This window comes from Rissa tridactyla, chromosome 7 (genome assembly GCF_028500815.1).
Source record: "Rissa tridactyla isolate bRisTri1 chromosome 7, bRisTri1.patW.cur.20221130, whole genome shotgun sequence".
Classification (NCBI taxonomy): Eukaryota; Metazoa; Chordata; class Aves; order Charadriiformes; family Laridae; genus Rissa; species Rissa tridactyla.
The window spans coordinates 29,943,251-29,965,452 of record NC_071472.1 but is presented as its reverse complement, the minus strand read 5'-3'; the positions used below and the strand labels follow the sequence as shown (position 1 = coordinate 29,965,452).

At 36.2% G+C, this 22,202-nt stretch overlaps 1 protein-coding gene across 9 annotated transcripts in view; it reads right to left on the bottom strand.

Annotated features, from left to right (window-relative positions):
• NBEAL1 (neurobeachin like 1) overlaps positions 1-22,202 on the bottom strand; it is an 88,416-nt gene that overhangs the window by 20,859 nt on the left and 45,355 nt on the right. For 8 of the 9 annotated variants that reach the window (XR_008467822.1, XR_008467821.1, XM_054210007.1 and 5 more), the window contains 24 exons: positions 21,910-21,995; positions 21,354-21,443; positions 18,196-18,364; positions 16,965-17,098; positions 16,400-16,559; positions 16,201-16,303; positions 15,293-15,449; positions 14,534-14,692; positions 14,010-14,169; positions 13,648-13,736; positions 12,059-12,640; positions 11,302-11,477; positions 10,781-10,934; positions 9,764-9,892; positions 8,792-9,097; positions 8,530-8,679; positions 7,426-7,583; positions 6,633-6,757; positions 5,640-5,766; positions 4,376-4,524; positions 3,384-3,517; positions 2,373-2,474; positions 1,070-1,165; positions 829-953 (listed from right to left, as the gene is read on the bottom strand). Coding sequence is in view for 7 of the 9 variants with exons in the window: in XM_054210007.1 (XP_054065982.1) it covers positions 829-953; positions 1,070-1,165; positions 2,373-2,474; positions 3,384-3,517; positions 4,376-4,524; positions 5,640-5,766; positions 6,633-6,757; positions 7,426-7,583; positions 8,530-8,679; positions 8,792-9,097; positions 9,764-9,892; positions 10,781-10,934; positions 11,302-11,477; positions 12,059-12,640; positions 13,648-13,736; positions 14,010-14,169; positions 14,534-14,692; positions 15,293-15,449; positions 16,201-16,303; positions 16,400-16,559; positions 16,965-17,098; positions 18,196-18,364; positions 21,354-21,443; positions 21,910-21,995 (3,820 nt within the window). In the remaining 2 variants the exon portion in view is untranslated. The remainder of the gene's footprint in view (positions 1-828; positions 954-1,069; positions 1,166-2,372; positions 2,475-3,383; positions 3,518-4,375; positions 4,525-5,639; positions 5,767-6,632; positions 6,758-7,425; positions 7,584-8,529; positions 8,680-8,791; positions 9,098-9,763; positions 9,893-10,780; positions 10,935-11,301; positions 11,478-12,058; positions 12,641-13,647; positions 13,737-14,009; positions 14,170-14,533; positions 14,693-15,292; positions 15,450-16,200; positions 16,304-16,399; positions 16,560-16,964; positions 17,099-18,195; positions 18,365-21,353; positions 21,444-21,909; positions 21,996-22,202) is intronic. The other variant, XM_054210009.1, reaches the window with a different exon arrangement.

The following is a 22,202-nucleotide window of genomic DNA, read 5'->3' as shown; positions in this document are numbered from 1 at the left end:
TGGCTTCTCCTTTAACACATGATGCAGAAAAGAGATTTATACTCATGCCCATTTCCTTTACTACCGGCAAACTCACTCTACTGTACTATGTCACCATCTGGCTGACACATTCCTCAGTGTCACAAGGCGAGTAAGAGAAGGTACAGTTAAGCACACTGCTAGAGAATCAATTTCATTACAGTCAGGGACAGAGCCTAATCATTCAAAGAAAATTCTCCATGTTCCAAGTTTTCAGAAGAAAGCCGGTTTTGGAAGAAGGCTGACAAGTGCACTCTGGTATGATAGCACACTCACCCCCCACGCTAGCAAAAAAGGAAGGATCGCTACACTGATGCGTGGGTGTAAGTACTTGTCATTCCTACCTACAGAGGAGTTGCTGGAAGTCACCGAGTTACATTTTATTTCAAAGATAATAATCTACGCTTGAAAAGGAAGCACAGATTTAGGATCAATGCTACCTCTCAGCACAGGCAACTCAACTCATCAGGATGATTACACGTTCCTTATCTTGAAGCAGACATGGGACACTGTCTCTTCAGGCTGCTGGGCCATTAAATTAAGTGCTTCTACAGCCGTTCAGTTTTCCATCTCCTCATGCAAGAAACAACTGAAAATTTACAACAGTAAATTTTGTCATTTCGGTGCCACATATGCTAACTAATCTGAATGCAGCAGGAACAACAAACCAACAACCTTTGCAACTGCCTCTGTGATGTTATAAAACTAGCTTTTAAAAATTTCACTGTCACCACTTTATTTTTCAAATGTGTTACTAGCCTGGAGGCTCAGAAAAGACAGAGAAATATAAATGAGTGTTCAAATACATACTTCTCTTTCACAGCCTTAGCATTCTTCTCATTTACTACCCCTATGGGTTTGGACAGATCCCTAAAGACTGCAGGATTATTCAGGTCCAGTTCTTCTGAAGTATAATCTCGTAAAATCCAGGGGAACTGGGAAAAAAAAAAAAAAAAAAAAGAGTCAAAGATCAAATTGAGATCAAAAATCCATCTTTCAAAATAGAAAAATACACATATCTTTGTCAAAAATTTAAAATTATTTTAATTACCACAGGATATTGAGCAAGATCATTGTAAGTTCGTCCTGCCATTGTGTTCAGCTGAATAAGGTAGTCAAAGTTGGATATTTCTCTATTCACCCATTTCTGAAGGACAAAAGAAGATACAATGGAAGTCACTACATCAAACATACTATTGCGAATTACATGTCTTGTCAGTATTTATCTGCCAGAGGATAGTATTAGCACAAGACTACAAATGGTATGAAAGTCCAAATTTAATTCCTCCTAATAAAAGTTTATTTTCCCTTTGATTCAATGACTGTGCTACGCATATTTAATTGAAATCCTGTCCCTGGTTGACGACAGTACTGTTTTAAATACACGGCAGCAGAAAACTAGCAGCCTCAGAATAAAAAAGAAGAAAAACAGAAATCAAAGAAACAAAAAGAAGGCAGGTAAACAGGTACTGAGAAAAAGGGGAACAGAACTTTGAGATCCATTAGAGTTCGAAGATCAAAAATCATTTATAAATTGTTGTCCCATTGGTTAATGATACAGGAATTTGTGAGCTAACGTTGCCCTTGTGCCTTCGCTCCACTACTATATTTTAAACCACAGAACAGAAAGCTGTGTTCAGAACGGCTCAGTATCTGTCTGTAGTGTGATAGACGTTTAATTACAGACGATATTTTCTCTATTTAATTATACAACATAATATCTTTTATCATTAAGGAAACAAAGAAAAAACAAAGTATTTCCAATATTTTAAAAGTCATTCGTAAAGCTTCCTCCCTCAGAGAAAACAGTAGTTTTGGCACAAAGAAATGTAAAGTAAGTATACATTTATTACATTAAAAATATTTATCCACATTTACAGTAATACAGACATTTTGACATTTTCCTTTTACACCAATATTACCAATTCCCTTAATACCATATTTCCTGCTTAATCTTCACATGGGTTTTGCTGAAAACCCCATAATGAAAAGGTAGCAGGGAAAGTTATTTTCACATGTAGTGAAAGAAGTTCCAAAATGTGCACTCAAGATCATGGACTAAAAACAGAAGCAAATCTGCTACATGTTTTCCATTCTTGTTGGAACACTTGTCATAATCACATCAACAGAGCCTGGCTCTATCCATTTACCTCACTGACTGTAAACACAAAACACAGCAATTCTAAAAATATGCATGTGAAAGTTCAGGGACCAGACTGAGGAGGTACAGCAGCTGCCATCTAAACACTGGGTGGGTGGGTGGGTGGGGAAGTAAAATCAATAGCTCAGGACTTCCCAGGACTCCTTCAAAAAGCAGAGGAATGCTCTAGACCATTTATACTGAAGTCTTGTACCTGCATCAAACCTGAAGCTTTGAAGAGTTCCTGGGGAGATCTGGTCCCAGAAATATTTGGAGAACGCAGTGACAATATTCGACTATATACTTTGTTTCGTACCTGTTAGAAAACAGGATTAATAAAAGAATCATTCTGGAGACTGAAGCTAACAAGTAAACAACTTCTTACTAATTAAAATGTGAAATAAATGGAACACAGTTACATTTTTAAACATTTTTATCTCTTGATGCATAAAACGTTTGGACATGGATAGATGTGATGTCCTTACGTTACAAGATACAAAGGCAACACATGTTATAAAGTGATTTTTTGTGTATGTAGATGCTACACAGAAAATCATTATTCCCACAGAAGTCTTCTAGGAAATACTGCTGCTGTTCAAATAAAGTACACAAATGTTTTCCCTACAAAACTATTGCAAAGATTTATTTACTTAAAACCAAACCAAAACAACCCACAGCATTTTATAGGTGCTATTCATAAACTGACCTACTAGTATGTAACTCACCCTAAGTTCTGGTATTTATCTTTGTTCCACATACAAAGGATCACTTACGTTATCCAGGGAGGAAAAAAGCTCACTAATCCTAAACCATGGAATATAGAAACATTAATGATTTACAATGTTGTGGTAAAACAGAAAGTCTCCTTTCCTTTGTAATTAATTTGCTGAGAATATTTTAAAAGATGTGTGGGCTTCAAGATATTTAGAATACAACTGATGTAGTTTTAGTTGAATAATTGTTCTGTAACATAAGAGTGACAGAGACAGGAAAACAAATGATCTTGTTTTATCCCTCTTTTCACCATTAATCAGTTTCTAGATGCCAGGCTGAGGTTTTCACAGAAGGCAGTCTAATTTCACATAATGGCTATATGTAGCAAACCTTTGGCTACTAGTGTTACAGTATTACGAAAGACACCAGACTCAAATTAGACACAATCGATGAACTTAAAATTGACATCTGTGCTAATTATATAAATCAAGGAAATTTGGGAAACCCGTACCTCCTTATTGAAGTTGAGGAAGTAGTTGGTTTGATCTGTAAGGAAGATCTCCAAAGCTGACCTCCTCAGGTTGTATCGACGCAGATGTATCTCTCGAATTTGAGAAAGATGCCATTTGAAATCAAAACCTACCCCTAGAAAGAGTACTTTGATTATTGACTTGGAATATATCAAAAACTTTTCATATAGACATAATGAAGCATGATTTCCAATCACCCGAGTCACTCCTAGAAAAGGCAAATTTTATACGTGGCTTGATTAACAATTTTGCCAGGAAAATATTATTAACTTCAGCGATCATTCTGCTGAAAGAAAGAGGCATCAGGAAATACCTGATGGAGTGTAGAATTTGGTTTTGCTTTCTGATCAAAGACACATTATAAACATATTTTCTTGACAAAAAACATGAACAGGCTCAAATAGAAGCTTTTATGCTTAGAATTCCCAAAAGGCCAACTTCTTGACACACTGCTTTTGAAAATCTTACCATTATTGGTCAAACATTTCAGTTCAGTGTTTTCATACTCAACTGTGTATATTCTATTAAAGTTCACTAAATTAACATAAATGATTAATGTTTACATACTACCGCTTTTTAATCATTAGTTATAACTACTTTTTAATCAATGTATGAGTGAAATGTCATTTGTCAGGTAGAACAGGGATGTGTCACTTAAGCAGCAAATTAGAGGTAATGACTTCTTTTTTTCCCTGTTAGCGAGCTAAATTAATTTTTAAAGATAAGTTTGCTTTTTTTTTTTTAAGAAATACTAACAGTGAATCAATTTAACAGCTCAGCAGGTACAGTTCCAGATTCGTGATTCTGAAGGCATCAGCCAGCCACTGACCACCAAGTAAAATAGTAAGTACAGGTCCACAACTTGTCTCTTCACAATTAGTTTGGCACTCTTCCTCAAAAAATTGAAACTCAGCCTACTAAAAACAGAATGATGAACTGTATTTAAAAGAAAAGAGATACTGATCATGCTCACCTTCCTCTTTTTCAATGCTACTGTCGAAGAAATAGATGTGCTGGGTAGTGATCTCCAGCCTGCCAGGTATCACATCGACCACTGTAATGAGTTCACAGTCTTCAGACAATATTAGCTTTTCTTTCTGACTTTGCTCGTCCTTCTCATCCCTACAAAAATACCACTAAGTGTTACAGGGTTGGGTAGATTATACAGTTGCTAAGGTACTTGGTAAGAGTACAGTTCAGAAAAGAATCAAATTTGAATGGCATTAAAAGTACAACATAAAGATTATATGAAGCTACTTCCATCATCAGCCTTGGATGTCTCAGACTGGAGTACCAAACATCATTTCATAGCATTGTTCTTCAGGCTTGACATTTCAGTCTCAGGCACAATGGACTTGACCGTCCTTGAAGTATGAAAACATGAGGCTGCATTTCCCTTTCTTATCTAATTCCTATGTGCTTAAATTCTCTGGCCTGGAGCAGAGCTGAGTCCTGGTTCATGTGACTAAAGTTATCTTTAGAAGTATTTGAAGTAATGGTTGCTCAGAAGCGTATAGATATGACACATCACAAACAAGCATTTAAGAACCTTTAAGGTACAGGAAAATGCACTGGTATCACTCAAAGGAGTGCCACATCTCTACTGGACTTCAACAGCATAGACACACATAGAGGCACACATAGACCCTGCTGCCCCACCCCCTTTTTTTCTTTTCCTTTTTTTTTTTATTTTTTTTTTTGAAGTCACACAAGTGAAGAAGTGAAGGAAGCACAGAAGACCTTCTCTCTGGAATGCTCTTAAACACAGGGGACTCTCTAGCAGATTGACGCCAGTCAAGCAAATATCCATGCTACACAGATGATGGCATAGGGGATGGCTCTGGCATCTATGGATGAGAGCCAGTTCCAGACTGGTCTATGCCCTTACAGAGCAGACCGTCTCTTGAGAATTATAGCCAATGTACATAGCAGAAAAGCCTCAACAATTCCATAACTTCAGCTTCAGACCAGCTGTGAACAATGAATCACTAATGGATCCTCACAAACATCTGTTCTGCCTTCTTTCCCTGGGGCTCTTTATGTCTCATTGTTGATAATGATAAATCCAACAGCAACTTTTCTGCTGTTCAAAACTACTACGAAGCCCTCGATTGCATTGTTAAGGTCAGACAAAGAAAGAGGGAAGCTTTGTATGCTAATCAGCTCCAGACGCTGTTTCTCACTCCTCATCCCTATCACAGAAACAAATTTCAATCATTCTATTCTGCCATACTTACAAGTTGGAACTGGCTGCTGTGTCTTCTTCTGGTAGTTCAAGAACATCATCTTCCAAATCACTCACTTTCACCTGCTTCACTGCTTCCAGAAGCAGAGACTCACTAGAGGGCTGTGTCTGGTGCACACCTATAATAAACAGACATTTAAGCTCAGAAGTTTTTTTGCAACAGCACTTTTGGAAAGCTCAACTACTGAGTGTATCTTCTACTGTCGAATGTTAGTTTTAACTGAGTAAGAAGCAACCAGACTTCTTAAATACTTTCTGGGCCAAGCAGAACACTAAAAATATTCCCTGAACTACACTGAAATATATGTAAAAATACAACAGTATAAAAGACAAGACAAAAACACTAGAAAGTTTTAAACTGAATTCTAATGTGGACATTTCCAATAAAATATTTTGCTGTGTTCTGCCAGCAATGTTAAAGCATGCAAATTTCATGGAAATACACTGAATTTCTTTTTTGCTTACTTGGGTTTACAACAGTGTTATTCTTCTGGTGTTTGAGTCTTCATATCCAATACACCTAACTTAAAGAATAGCTTACACCACTAACTCAGCTGTTTGGCAAATTTCTGAAGCAAAGCACTTCATATGTACACATTTTAATCATAAGCTCTAAAAGGTTTTAAACAATACTGCCTGATTACTCTGATGTCATTTTTTCCTTTTCTTGAAAAAATAATCTTACACAAGAAAGCTATGTGACTGCTTATTTCAAAACAAAGGAATTATTTAACTTTTTTTTTGTCAACAAAAATACACATTTCAATGAACAAGGGGAAATTAATTCTATTCAGTAGGAAGATACTGTTTCAGGTCAAAGCACCACTCTTATGTTACACATTTTACTATAGAGGAAATAAAGAAAAATCAATATTTAAGTATCTACCATACACTGATTCTTAAATACAAGGAGTAAAGAGTGTGTCTTTCTTCAGTAAAGACTGAAAAAATCCCAAGTGAAATAGCAAATACAATACAACTTAACCTAAATTATCTCTCAGGTCACTAGCATCCTGATGAGAGTTGAAGTTGTAATTCTGCACTAGTTTTAGTCTCATACGGGAAAAATTTTCCACATTTGAAAGTTTCCAGTGAATAAGATGCTGTTTCCTAGGAAAACAAGAACATTCATAAAAACAATTAAAAGAAGGTAAAGACCTATATGAATCAACTGATTACAAAAGAGTACATATTTAGAAAAATACTGGTCATCCACTTGTACATTGTAAAACATAAGAGCAATAAACTGCATTTTAATTTTATATTTCATATTGCAGCTGTGATCATGCTAAAGCACTTTGTAAACAGTATGTATTTTCTATCGAAATACATCACATTGTTTACACTTTCAGTTAATGACAATTATAAGAGTAAAGAAAAAAGACATCTTTACCCAGAACTTCCCCAAAAGCTGACAAACTGTATTTTCTTAAATTGAAATTAGCTTCATGCATAAAAACTCAAAGTCTATATTAATAAGTCTGTTCTCTCTTTTCCAAAAGAACCGCTGATCCATAGGATCTCAAAAAGTTTCTACAGTCTCTTAATTGATAACTAATTTTTATTTGTCACTTGGCAAAAATATCTAGTATCCAGGTAACCAGCTCAGCATTACACTTCGAACTTTGCATTTTTATAATTAAATACAGAAAACATTATAAAAGATGCATTCAATATTAACTTCACAACTCAAGAATGGTTATCAGAGTCAATGTGAGTAGGTTCTAACCATGCAAAACAGCAAGTTAGTCGGTTTGATTTAAGAACTTCACGCTTACATTTCAGACCAAGGACCACGTTCAGAGAGCAAGTAAAGCTGGGCTGCTCTCCACTGTCTCAGAGTAGCTGTGTGTTGGCTATGAAGTTGCTTTAGCATACTGTTGTACCGCAGATTTTCCTGTCGAGCCTTTCTGCTGAACGGTTCCACAAAATGCTCCTGAAAGACCATTAAAAAATAAATCTAGCACTGAAATACTCCAACCTTTGAAAACATGGTTTTGTGGCTTGCAAGAATTCTCATAAATTAAGAGGGAACAACAGAAGTTTAGCAGTAAAAACTTCTGAAAAATTAAGATAATGCTTATGAGAGAAAGTTTAAGAAGATTATTACTGGAAGAAATGGCACCAAACTTCGATTTAAAGATGTGAAGAAAGGGTTGTCAGTGCCAAATCCATATACAAGCAATTAATCATCAAAGTGGTCAGTATTGGAAACCCTATTATAATAGGTAGGATTTTTCTTTAAATTCTGGTATTTTATAATATGACTCATTGTATTCTACCTTTAGCTACTTGAATACAAAGGACTTACTAAAAGGATCCTTATTATGAAAACTAAGAGAAAACAAGGGAAATGTAACTTAGCTATGATATTTGCTGTAATTACCAGTTAATTCTAATGGTTAGATTGACCTTATACAGAAAGGTCAGTTCAGAAACAATTATTCCACACACTAAATGGGAAATGTTCACTGTTTTAAATGTTTTCATTGTATTGAAGTAGCGTTAAAAAAAACAACAAACCAAACAAAACTACACTGACTCATCTCATAATGGAGAAGTTTTAATAATTCAAAACATAAGTCAGGGTAAAAGAAGATGCAGCTCACAGCTGAGCATAATTCCAGGTTGCTGCACTATGAGAAAGGCCTACTGTCCTGAAATAACTCTGCTTACAGGCAAGACTCTTAAACAGAAAGAGCAGAATTTAAAAGCATATCCTACAAGTGTACATAGTCACACTGCCCATAAAATCTTAAAACAATTGACCTACCTGCAATCACTTGAACTGGATCATCCTGGAATTCACTTTCTCCATCTTTTACAATGCAACTACTGAAATAGTTCTTTTAAGAGCAACCTGCACTCACTCAAAACCTCACCTGAAATTTAAGCTTACTTTCTCCTCTCTCCCGGTCTCGCTTGTGCATGTTCACCATAAATGCTTCATAACAATCTTTCCAATAAAGTGCCATCTGCTCCTGATCATGTCTGAATGAATTCTCTTCATACTGCTTCATATTTGGAATAATCTGGTTCCACCAAAACAAAACAAAAAGCACAATGTGATTTCTGAATGAGTTCCTCTGCTTTCATGGCTAGAAAGAGGGGGGGGAAGTGATACAAAAAGAATCTGCTTCTTACATATTTGTCAATATAAACTTGCCACTCATCAGAGCTGCAGTATTCTTGAAAGTCCTCAAAGAAAGATGGGCTGCCATTGGTAGGAGGCAATGAAGGGAGGTGCAGGTTCATGAAGAGAAGTTCATAAATCTTCGATACCAATGTCCGAACAAGGGGAATCAAAAATGAGTAAGTTTCTGTCTTCTCTTCAATTGATCTACTCAAGATGCCTTCCAGCTTTCCCAAGAGGTAGCATGCTTCAGGTTGGCTCTCAATTACTTTGGTTTGAAGGAGGGTGTTTAGTTTGGCTGCTGCCATAGCACAGACCTACACAGACAAACAACAAAAAATGAATGCAATCCTCTAAATAGTAATTTTGAACACCTATCTTTTTAGCACAGGAGTACGTGCATATTCTGGCTGCGCCCCAGGCAGCTTGAAGGCACACATGCATCAAATATGGGCACTGATCACTACTCCATCCTGTGATAACCAAACCTGAGCCAGCTGCAACCCCAAGGTCACATAGCTCCATTAAGATAATCACGTACCTAAACTAACAATCCTGACTTTACTGAAGGGCTCATATTCCAGGCACAGCTCTGCTAACTTTGTTCCAAATGCTGATTTGGCAGTACAGTCCAGGTTCATGTGCACTTGATGTATGTAAATCTGAACCCCCTAATAGATGTATTTTATGGTAGAAATAAAAAGTCATGACCAGAATCACTATCTTACTGCCACTATTGCCTACATAGTCCCATTTTCAAACAGCTTGCCCTCTACCTCTTTCTCATGCTCAGGACGTGCACATTGACAGGACTGTAGAGTAAATTTGCAAATGGTAAGAACCAATAAAACATCTTCCCTGTAGAAGGATGAAGGACTGCCATCAGTCTGCTCACTGGTATGAGCAGTGCCCTTGTAGGCCACAACAGTTACATCAAACATGCACTTAAAACACAGTACCACTTGCAGGAATTTGCAACAAACCTGTAAATTATCTTGTGCAATGAATCCAAGGAGCAACTGGACTTGCACCTGTGAAAGCCTAATTGCTTCTAGGCCAGCAGAGTACCAGACTGACAGGCTGTCCATGAGAGTCACTAGTTCTTCCAAGAGCTATTGTAAAAACAGAAGACTTGCATCAAATAAAATTAACAGCTACTCCAGCTAGAGACACGGTAATTTCAAAGAGCTGAAGAAGAGGCTGTGTTCACATTTTAACTTACCCAAACCCAGAAAATTATCCCATATTTTTTAAGGATTTATCATATAATGATGGTTCCCATATAACACCTCTCCCCTTTAGCCTTGAAAAATGGAAAAGCAATGACAATTCAGACAGCAAAGGAAGCAAGATCACTGCCAGAAATTACGTAAGTGTTGACGCAAATTATGGGTGTCTGCAACATATACATCAAGAAGGCAGGAGGAACAGTCAGATGACAGAAAGCTTCTTTACATTACTACATATTGTAGTACTTATTTTCTTCCTCAGACTTCATGTTTCTGACTCTGATATATAAAATTGAGTATTTGCATATATATGCACAAAATCATGTTGAAACCCCACTACAGGTCAAAGCCCAGAAGTGACATTTCTCAGCTTGCAACCGAGAGCAATGTTTTTTCTGGTCTTTCATTTAGGACACACAAAATGAGTCATAGATGCTGATTAACGGTGCAAGATCTGTTTAGCCTACAACTGTCATTAACTCATACATTTTCTACATATTTCTCCAGTCTGAAGAGACATGGATTATCAATAAAAGAGTACCACTTATAGGCCTATTTAATTTGCAAAATTAGCTATATTGCCTGTAGCAAGCATAAACGCTTTTTTACTCATTAAGGAACAAATCTAATCCATTCCACTGTGAACCCTTATTCTGTAATATCTACAGTTCAAAAAACACATGCCTAGAAGGGACGAAAGTATTCAAGATGACAACTTTTTCATTACTATTTCAGCCTATATACAGTACTTCCATTATGCAGCTACTATACCTTTTCAGTCCATAAATTTGAATTAACTAGTCCTTCCGCTTGCAGGAAATCCTGTACAATCAGCAAGAGCTTGAAGGCATTTTCAGCATGTGTAGGGAGAGCTTTCGAATCTCTGTTATCAGTGACTGACCACTCTAACATCTTCTCCAGCAAGCTGAATGGAAAACAAAATCCCAAAGTAATTATTCCATGTTCTAAGTGTAAGTGGCTTTAAAAAAATCCAATTAAGTATTTAATTGAATCTCTTAGTCTGCAGTGACATAACTGCCGTCTTCTCAATAAGCCAATGAGGTAAAAGAGATTTGAGAATGAAACCAGTGATACAGTTTCAAAACCTTATGGCCACACGACACTACTAAATAGGTAGCGGAATATACTTCTGACAGCATGTGAAGAGTTAGCAAAGAAAAGTACATCTTTCTGGGAAACACCCACCCCTTCCCAGCTTCCCTAACGCCCCTTACTTTTTCTGTTTTTCATTGAAAGGGATGAAAGAACCCATCCCTGAACTGTATACTCACTTGAGTTTTATTTCATCAGAAGGTTGTAGCAACTCATTAGATATCCCCAGTTTGGTAAGTGCAGAAAACACCTGTCCTCTCTCAATCCAAGCAGCATCATCAGATTTTTCAACGCCTTTCCACATTATACACAGTAGGATGTCTGTAAGTAACTGTATGAGTTCATTATCACCCCCCTGCAAAAGAAGAGAAATATTTACAGCCCTCCTAGACCAGAACATTTCTCATTCATCACAGTCCCCACGCTCGCACGTTTCACCAATTTTTGAAAACTCTGTAGTCTAATGTCCAATTGCTAAATACATGAAAATGCAAATATAAGAGACTGTGGCTTGCTTGTTTGTTGTAATACATACTGACTTAACTTCTACATCATTATTTCAATCTGACCTTTAGCTACCCTTGACAGCAAGTCTGCTCCACACCTCCTCTGGAAGATAAAGGATGTTGAAATATAGAAGGGAGGAGGGGGAGTTTGTAGTTTTTCCTTTTCTTTGGGGTTTGTTGGTTGTTTTTTTTTTTTTTTTAACATCAAAGCTATTCCAACTAGACAACCAAAAAAGAAGACACTTTACAAAAAGAAGTACCCCCATTCACTGTAAAAGAGCTATATTGTTTGCTTTTCTGTTGGAAGATGGGACGCAAAAGAAAAAAAAAAAAAAGGAATGATAATTATCCATCAAGGAGATGATCAAAAAAAGAAAAAGAAATTGCAGACATTAGGAGAAATTAACCACATAGGGACTGAATTACTTACTCCTTGGTTTTCAAATAAAGAAAGATCAGCAGCGAAGCCCACATCACTTGTAACGCCCAGCTCTTTGTCAGGCTGCCCAGAGAATGGTTTTGTGTTCTCTATAGGTGACGGTGTGCTGGGCTGGCTATCTGTCATCTGATTCACCACGTCAGCCAATTCATACGAGTCAACACTGGACAGATCTAAACTCAAATGTGAAGGATTACTGTGCCATAATCCTTCTTGGTCCTCTGACCTAAAAGACATCTCTGCTGTGGATGCATCTTCCAGTGGCATAACAGAGAAATGAGCAGGGACATCCAGGGATTTGTTGTCTTCTAAACTCCACCGATCAAACAGACCATTAACAGATGCAAAGCTGCCAGTTTTGTCTCCTTCTGTCTTATCAGGTTGATGTTTCTGAAGCTCTTCAGCAGGAGGCTTTTTTTCCTCTTCCCTTGAGGAATCAGCCCTGTTCTCTTTAAAGCTGATCCGGACCTCTGAGTTTTCTTTCAGGAATAGTCTAATCAAAGTGTCCTGCCAGCCCAGCTGCTGAGAAATCTGTTGTGCTGCATCCAATTGGGAATGCAGAAGGTGCAAAACCTAAGGACAGGGGAAGATATCCCATACCTACACATTAATTTTAGCTTATAACTGCATTAATTCTAGCTTTTCAATTAGACATTTTATGATCTTACAACTTCTTTTACCTTTTTTTTTTTTTAGAATCTCGTAAAAGAGCCACAATCAATTAATAATAAGCAAACAACGACAAAATCACTTTTTCTCATTAGAAATACATATTTGATAAAAAAGAAAAAAGAAAAAATTCTTAGGAATAGAAAAGAAGACCTCTCAGAAAAAGAAAAGAAGCTATCAAAGCATATTGGTAAGTCCTCATATTTCAGACACTCTTCTGCAACAATTCCCGCAAAAGCCAGTTATCACAACAGATAATACTATTCAGTCACTAGTCTACAAAAAAAAGAAAGTCTAAAACAGAAAATATGCTTGATTAGGAACTATTAAATAGATAAAATTAAGAAATCTGCAGTATTAACAGCTTACGAATAATATACATTATCATTTCACTTTTTTCACTTTGAGAAACCTTAATAGACAATATAGTGCCTCACAGCTACATTCAGTACTACTAATTCCAGTGATAGAAGCCAAAGAGAGCTCAGCTCAGGAAAAACGTCACTGACTCTTCCCTGTCTCTTCCCTGCACCCACGACCACTCTTTTGAAGCATAATATGTTCTATCAAAATAACATATTAAGAATACAAACAAAACTTTGATCATGGTCTTAAGCGCACTTTGAGAAAACTCAGTAATTCAAGGAGTCTACTATCTCTAACATGTAGAAAATACAAGCTATTTGAGAATTATGATAGAGGCTTTTCGTTTTGCTTTTTAAAAGGACTTGAATACACAAAATCCAACGTTGACAGATGAGTTTCACTTTTAACAGAAATCACTGATAAAGAAAGCAGTACCAACAAATACTGCCACTGTGTCTCAAATAAATAAATAAATAAATAAATAAGATATCACACTGTACAGCTTATTGGCTCAAAGTATCCCAGATTTAAAGACAACAACTAACCTTTCTACAGATAACCACTCTCACGTTTATATCTGATCTATGAGCCAGATGCACTACAGCTATGAGATCTTTATAATTCACAGCAGGATCTGTAGGGAAGAAAGAAAAAACAACACGAATGATATCACGCAAGAGAATGTAACAGCGAAATATTAAAAATTGTCTTGGAGGTCACCTCTACATCCAGGGGTAGTAAAGGGAATAAGTTTCAGGGAACTAAGAAAACATTAGCTGACACCAATGGGTACTTCGAACAGAATAGCTCCATAAGGTAACAGCTCTGGTTTTCCTGAACTAAAAGCTAAATATGTTTGCCTCTGCACAGGAGTTTACTAATGGTAGACACAACGCTTGCCAGTTACCTGCATACAGAACTTGGTTAAGAAGGTTTTTAATGAGAGAAACAGGAACTGGCGATTCATTCAGAAGAAGCCCCAGTCCAGAATATCCGACTTCTCTGAGTCTCATACGGTGCTTACTACGTTCATAAACTTTAGTACATTTCAGCATCTCTCCCACAATCTGCAAGAAAAAGTACATACAAATGCAAAATAAACACAAGGGAGCACCCAGACCTCTTAAACGTAATGGTTTATAATAGAACATGCTGGTCCAGAGCTTACAAAGTAAACTTCAAAAACAAACTCAAACAACATGGACTTTTTTTTTTTTTTTTAATATCCCAATACTTCAAGAGAACACTAATTCCATTTTGACCATGGCAGTAAACAATAACATCTAGCCAATGTAACAGAAGAGAGAAGAAAAATTAAAACTAGGATGATTAGTATCTTCGCAATTGCATACACTTCTGCAGTCAGACCATTGAAAAATACAAATTTATGTTCAACTGATTAATTTAAGAACATATAATTCAATTAGTTACCTTGAAGACAAGTTCTCTAAGCCTGTCAGAGTATCTTTGATGCAACAACAGGGCGTAAAGAATATCAGCATTCCCTGGCTCAAAAAGCAATAAAAAAAGCTGGTCTGGGGTTGGACTGGAATGAAGTAAGCTGAAGAGAACATCCAGAATTCCACAGAGCTACAAAATTAAAACAACCAAATTAATCCACAGTTCATTCAGACTTCATGCTCTGTTTGGGGAAAATTTTCTTGGCTTTTAAATTTTACGCTTTGCTTGTTACAAAATGGACATTTTGCCTCCTCAATATTACTGTATTTAAAATTAGAGATTATGATACATTTTTCTACATATAGAACACCTTATCAAACTGTAATTAGAGCTACAAAGCAAGTTCAAGTTCTGTTGATGTCTACAAAATAGAAATTGCATCATTACAACTTCTGATCAGTTGAAGTCCCGATTTATTCGGTTTTGTGAACTAAGAGAACTTTCCTAATGGCAGTATTACACATCATGTGCTTTCTGCCCTCTTTATAGAAAAAAAACAACCAGTAAAAATACGGCCACCCGCACAGCACGTTGTCAGGTTTCCAGTGTGCTTCTATAATTTGCCTCAGCTATTTCTAAACAGAACCACGCATCAAATAACACTTTGCTTGTGGTCTTTTTCTTTTTTGTTCCCCATTCTTTTAAGCACACAAGACAGATTTCCAAACACCAAGAAGCAAAACCAAAACATGTACAGTTTAAACTATTAAGTTATGCCATATCGGATACCTGCTCCTCTTCAGTGGTGGCAGCTATGTATCCTACAATGCTCTGTATTTCTTCATGCGTTCCACCTTTGCTCAGGAAATATTTGATCAGTCCATAGAGGGATGTCCGTATTGTTCTCAGGTCATCAGGAGCCAGATCACTGTCTTTACAGCCACTGCTACACACCAACAGAAAAAAGCACCCTAAGGAAGTTCTTCATGACTCATTAATAGCAATTTCATCATGTTGGTTTCGTAGTTTTTCACCTAACCAGGTATCATGGCACAAGCTATCAGTTTTCACTGAAGTAAGGCAACTGAGTAGTAATAAGCCATAGCAGATCAGACTTACCAAGTCAGTAAAAGCCCTGAAATGCAGACCTGTACCAATCGGGATACAGGTCAGGATTTCAGATTCCCCTCCTCCCACTGTCTACAGGAAAGAGCAATGTCTCTAGCCAATCTTCCTCAATGGCATAACTATATTCACAAGCAGATATAAATCATCGAGGCTGAAAGCTAAAATTTTAAATTCCTCAAAAAGTCTTACATCAAAATTCTACAAGGGTATAAAAGAAAAAAACAGCTTCAGGTAATAAACACCCTCTCTTTTCATAATGGCAATGATCTATGACTTAATTTGCATTGTTGATAGGTCCTTCAATTTTTTAATTTTAATGACCTTTCCAAACATTTCTAGTATCATTGACATAAGTTTTATATAATCCTATCATAAAAATCAAAGTAAAGGAAAAGTAGAAAGTCAAACGTTAAAAAAAAATTAAGGTGATTTCAAAAATGAGATCAACCACCAAAAGCCAACCTGCAGTTTTATTTATTAATTTTTCTCACTCAGATGATGGGGGAAAAGAAAAAAGCAAAGAGACACATACAATAATGAGAAGGAAATAGAAGAGGCAAAAGTCATACCCATAATAAATCCTCAATGTATCTAGAAGAAACTGCACACCGTATTTCTTTCTGAAGAGTCTTCTGCTGTCTTTGATAATTGTAGAAAGATATTGTATATGCCCTACAATATAAAGTTTTCTATTAGAACCTATATAAAGATTCATTTCAAGGGAGAAGTACTGTGTCTTTGCACAGTTGCCCAAGTCCAAGAGCTCACCAATTCTGAAGGGGAAGTCCCCACTGTTCCAGATACTGAAGTCAAAAAGTAAGTGTTGATACATCTGTTGCAAAAGCTGCATGTTCTTTTCTACTGACACTTGTTCTATCAACAACTGTACAGCCATCAGTACATTCACATCCATTAAGCTGCTTGGCACCTTTCAACATAACAACAGGCATTAGCACTCAAGATATTGAGTATCCTAATAAACTTAATTTTTTAAAAACAAAATTTTAAAAATCTTTTATAGTCTACAGCAATATCTGCTTCCATTAAAGCAATACAAGAAAAACAAAACCAGTCTAGTTTGAAGAAATCATACAACACAGTGTGTATAACAAAAAAAGCAGAACACAAAGAAAAAGACAAAACACTGTGTTTCACTTTGCAGATCAAGACCAACTCCTCACACCTTTCTGTTTTCTGAAACATGAGAAAGAAAAGCATGTACTAAGGAGGCCTTTGAAGACCCTCGCATCCTGGCGAACTAAGAAGGTTTCAAAGTAATCAGGACCTCATCCATAACATTCATTACAAAAGGACGTTCCTCGAATTTGCTCACCTTCTGTAATAAGGCTCCTAGGGTGGCAACTCCATGGGAGTGAATGAGATTTTCTTGATTAACATGGTGTCTCTGAATAAAGTGTTTTATCATCAAGATGAAAGTTGCAACGATGTTCTTCTCCAGGCGTGCTTCTGCAAAACAGAACAACAGTAGCAAAAGCCTCATGGTTTATTGTTGGAGCACTGCATAAAAGTATACGGAGAGAAGTAAAAAAAAAAATAAAAAAAATCAAGCGTTCATATTCCTCACTATTTCCTGAACTTCTCAACTCCTTTTCTGTTTGTTCCCTAGCTGTAGGCAGTCTTTAGAATTTTTCAATGCAGAGTCACAGTCATTCCATAACTCTCCAGAACAAAGTGACCCTAGTGCTGATTTCAGTTGCTTCACCCATCTGGCTGGAGGTTACTTTACATATCCTGCAGTTATTCTCCCCATCTAGTTGCAAAATGACACTTTCTAGCCATGATATGCAAAAAATTAAGAGACAGAGAGAAAAAGACTTTTTTTTTTTAACTTTACTTCACCTTTTCATATTTGAAACAAACAAACAAACAAAAGATGTTTTCCCTTGCAAGGTCTGATTGCCCAGTTTTATTTCCCAGTTTTATTAAGTTCAGAGTTCATTCTTAATATTAGCACAGTTTAAAAAAAAATAAAAATCTATTCTTAAAGCTTCCTTTCAATTTTATTTTATTTTTTTAATTTTAATACTAAAATCTGACTGTATGTGGAAGATGTAGGAGTCTGACCATTCTCCTAAGAAAATGAAAGTTTGGCTAAAGGCTAAACAATGCTGTTCTGATGTTGCAAAGTCTTCACATGGCTGTCTGACCTAACACTCAAGTTGTAGGAAAGCTCCTCCTACTGATATTAATAGGCTTTGCATCAAAATTAATTTCCCAAAATAATTAGAACTTTTCAGAACAGGAATTGAAAAATTGCATACTTTTACACTAATGTAATAACAAATAATGAAGGGAAAAATAATGCTATTAAATATATCTATAATTGAAACGTTAGCAAGTTAATTTTACATAGTGCTGAACTCCTGGTATTCAGTATCCGTATCAGATATCTAGGAACAGAAAGTCTTTCAGCTTTACATAAGTACTCTGGAAAAGCCAGAGCATAATAAAATGGCTTTGTGTCATTCACAGGAAGACTTTTAAAAAAAAAAAAAAAAAAAATCAAGCTTCAAAATTATTTCTGTTCAACTGTACTTTCCTACCTGACGCCTTTGTGGATGACAATACCACCCAGTCTTCCTCTACAGGAGTAACTAGTTCTGGAGGTAGAGCTTCCCCTTCAGACTTCTCAGGCATCTGTCCACCAAGAAAACTGATCTGCTCCAGCAACGGAAACAGCACATTTATTCCCCCAATACAGTTGATCATATCCTAAATCAAGAGAAAAAAGAGGAAAAACATCACCATAAATAAAATCCCCTAGACTACGTAACAGAAATTTACTCCAAATACAAGGAACCTTATGTACTCAAAAATTAATCAAAGTGTTTCACATGCCACTTTGAAACTAGCTTAAAACACTGTGTTTAGTAACAGAGCTGCCCAAATTTTAGACACTCTAGTGACACACATGCCTTCCTGACAGCTCTTGTTTTGGAAGTTAGTTTTTACATTTCCTTCCTCCTCCCCCAAATAAACATAGGAAACTGAAAGATACAAAACTTGGAAAGAATCTTCTGTTAAATATATTTGACAAATGCGAGAAACTTATTCTTCTGATTTCTAAGTTACTTACAGCAAGCATTAAGAAAAGATTATCACATCTGTGCTTTCATCATGTTCCTACAAGACTCCAGCTTCAAGCAGTTAAAAACTAACAAAATTTGATTCTTTTTTAAAAAGTAACTTTACACATACCTCAATTCTAAGCTTCTTTTAAAAATTCAAATCTCCTAAACACCCTTTCTTCCCCCCCTCCTCAAAAACAGGGATAGCATGATACTTCAAACGATGCTTCTTGTGCTAAGGTATAACATGTTAAAATCACAAGATTTCTAGAAGTGATTCACAATGCCATTTAGAAAATCAGGGTCTCAGCAAGGTAGCCGGAGACACCTATTCAATTGTCCAGGTTAGTCCAATGAAGACTATCGTGTTGTAAAATTCTAACAGCCAAAAAAACCCAACATCCTGTAAGCCAGTCTACTAACATGGGCTATCACTCTCCATTCCCAGTCAAAAACGTTGGGGAGAAGTGGAGAAAATAATCCTTTTCTTCTCATTTGGTACTTTTTCAATTGTTACTCTGCCTCATGTGTCTTTATGATGCCCCCTCTCCAGCCTGTGCTTATTAAGGCGAATTTAACAAAATTGAACAGTTAAATTTAGTTAGTTTTTTATATCTGCAAAATTTAACTTATGGATGAAGATTTCTATGTTTGTTGAGCAAAACGAGGCACCACAGACCTGCAGTTTTTGCAAACAGGAATCAACTTAAAGTTGAAAAACAGAATTTGCCTGAACCACACAACAGCAGTATCTGTAGCTCCTTCTAGCTTGTATCTATCTTCTCATAAGCTCCTGATCAGCTCTTGTGTTTTTTCTGCACTGTAGTCCTCCTCAAGAGGGTGCTAAACCCCATCACAGTTGTTAACGAATGATTCTCCTAAAACTTGTATTCACAATATGCTTTCCCATAAAGCTAGAGATATAAACACTCCTTACCCACCCCCTCTTCCCACTACTAGGTGAAGAGAACAAATTCCAGTATTTTCAAACTATTCATATCATAGCAAAATTAACTAGCAAGTGTCTGAATTTTCTTAACATTAAACTCCCACAAGTCAGTATATGCACAGTGTAGCTCCAACAATATTTCCTTATTGGTTTGCTAGCACAGTTGATTGTTCACTGTTCTTAAAAAAAAAAAATAATCAAGAAAGCAGCTCATATTTATTCATTTGTACGTTCTTCCTCAAGACAAAAAAAGATGTGGTATTCTACTGAGTTTTCTACACTCAGACTTTGGATTTCATTTTTTCCTCAAAGTTAAGTGACCTTAATCAAAGATTCCGCCTATAAAACAGAATTGGATGTATTCTATCTAAATTTAAAAGAAATAAATCCTTACTCATGTCACTGTTTCTGGATCAAACTCTGACGCTATGTAACTTCATTTCCTCATGCACGGAGCTAAGCCTGACTTTGATTTTTAACATTAATGTGTTAGTGATCAGGGAAGTAGACAGGTACACAAAGGTATTTATTAAGCTGATGTGCATTTCATGGTTTCCTCCTCCTCTCTGTGAACTAGCAAGTAGAAGACCATTTGCTATTTTACACGAAGACATCTAATGGACGTGTAACTTGCCTAAATGGTATTCTGTTTGTGGAGCACCAAGAATGTATAAAACACTAACGCTATATCTCACTGGCAGCGATGAGTTGACTAAATTCTGAGTTTTAATTTTATAGTATAAAGTCAGATCTGACCTTTCAGCGGCATGAGACTAAGAAATTAACTGATTAACCAGAAAGACATAAGAACCCTATGTATTGGTTAAGAAAACAAAACAAAACCCAAAATATAGGACTGTTTTGCTATAATAGAATGTTTGAGCAGGAGACTAGAAACAGGTTTAGCCAGAAAACGTTAAATTTTAATCTCCAATACTCATAATAGCAGTAGTGCTGCGGTTACAACCACTAGCAGAAGTTAAACAAAGATGATTTGCATAGCTTGTAAGAATCAGATATCCCAATGTATCCAACAACGAGGAAAAATATTGGACAATTAGCGTACAGCAGAGAAAGAATAAGATACAACATGTTAGTGAATATTTCATGTTTACTCAGAAGTGAGGCTTTTGGACTGTGAGATCACCTAGTCCTGCCAACCCCAAACCAACACTGGATTAATTTATCTAATAAAAACCACTAGATTCTTGTAATATTTTAACTCCATACCTTGTTTTCTGCTGAAGTCAGTCTGCAATTCAATAATATTTTTATATGACTAACACAGGAAAAGTCACAAGTGTTATCTTAACCCTAGTAATCTTAATCCAGTTCAGAGTCTAAGACTGCAAGAAAACCAAGACAGAATCCCCTAGAGATGATAAAATGCTTTTAATACACAACATGCATTGAATAGATTATGAAGAGTAGTCAGCTACCACAAAATATCTTAATGTATTATCTACTACATTAAGAGCAATGGCCCTTGCAAGTTCTCAATAAATGTAATGTAACACTACTCCAGCTACAGCATCCACCCATTAATTCTCACTACAAAAACATGCTGTATTTGCTAAATGTCATTTGCGTTATGATAATAACTACTGGCATTCCAGAAGTTAGGTGAATATATACAACTACTGTCATATTTACATCAGGTTCTGCTTCTACAGTACACACTTACCTTGATGTCCCAGTTCACTACTTTGTTTCCAGTCAGCCTTCCATGTAGAAGATTTGCAGACAGGTCAAGACAAATTGGGTTTTTGCAGGCCTGTTAAACAAAGAGGCTACATTATCATTTAGGAAACAAGTTACAGATCCTTGAACACATAAGATTTCTGAGTGACAATATGTTGATGTGTTCCAGGAAGTTAGTGCTATTGTGTTGATATTAAAGTATTTAAAAAATTTGGAAGCCCTGGAACATCATATAAGTCATCTTAGATTTGACATTCACAATTGTACAAGTAATTCCGTCCTTTTGCTAAACAAGACCAAAACCTACTACCTCTGCACAAGACTACTGTTTAAGAAAGCTCTCGCTGCTCTTTATCTTCCCGTAATAACCACAGTGCAAAGACTGTGGTTTATCTTCCCATAATAACCACAGTGCAAAGACAACACGCTCACCTGTTCTATGAAACAGCAATAGCAAAGCAAAAAAAAGACCATCTAGAACATATTCTGAAGTTACCATACACTGTCTAAACAAAGAGAAATTATGTATTGTTTCATACCTTTGGTGTATAATGAAGCAGCACCTTACTAGGGAGATCTGCTACTTCAGCCTCTTGAGACTTCCATGGAGTTAAACAGTTTGGACCTATTAAAAATATATATACGAAATTATGTATTTATAACAAATATTTAAGAGTCCACTGGACACTGATGTTGACCTTCGTAAATTTTATAACATTGTACTTTTTTGCAACAACAAATAGGACACTGATTTGTTCAGGACACTGAACCATACCTATTTGAGACATGCTTTGAAGTAATCTTTATGATTTAAATCATTCATTCCATAGGG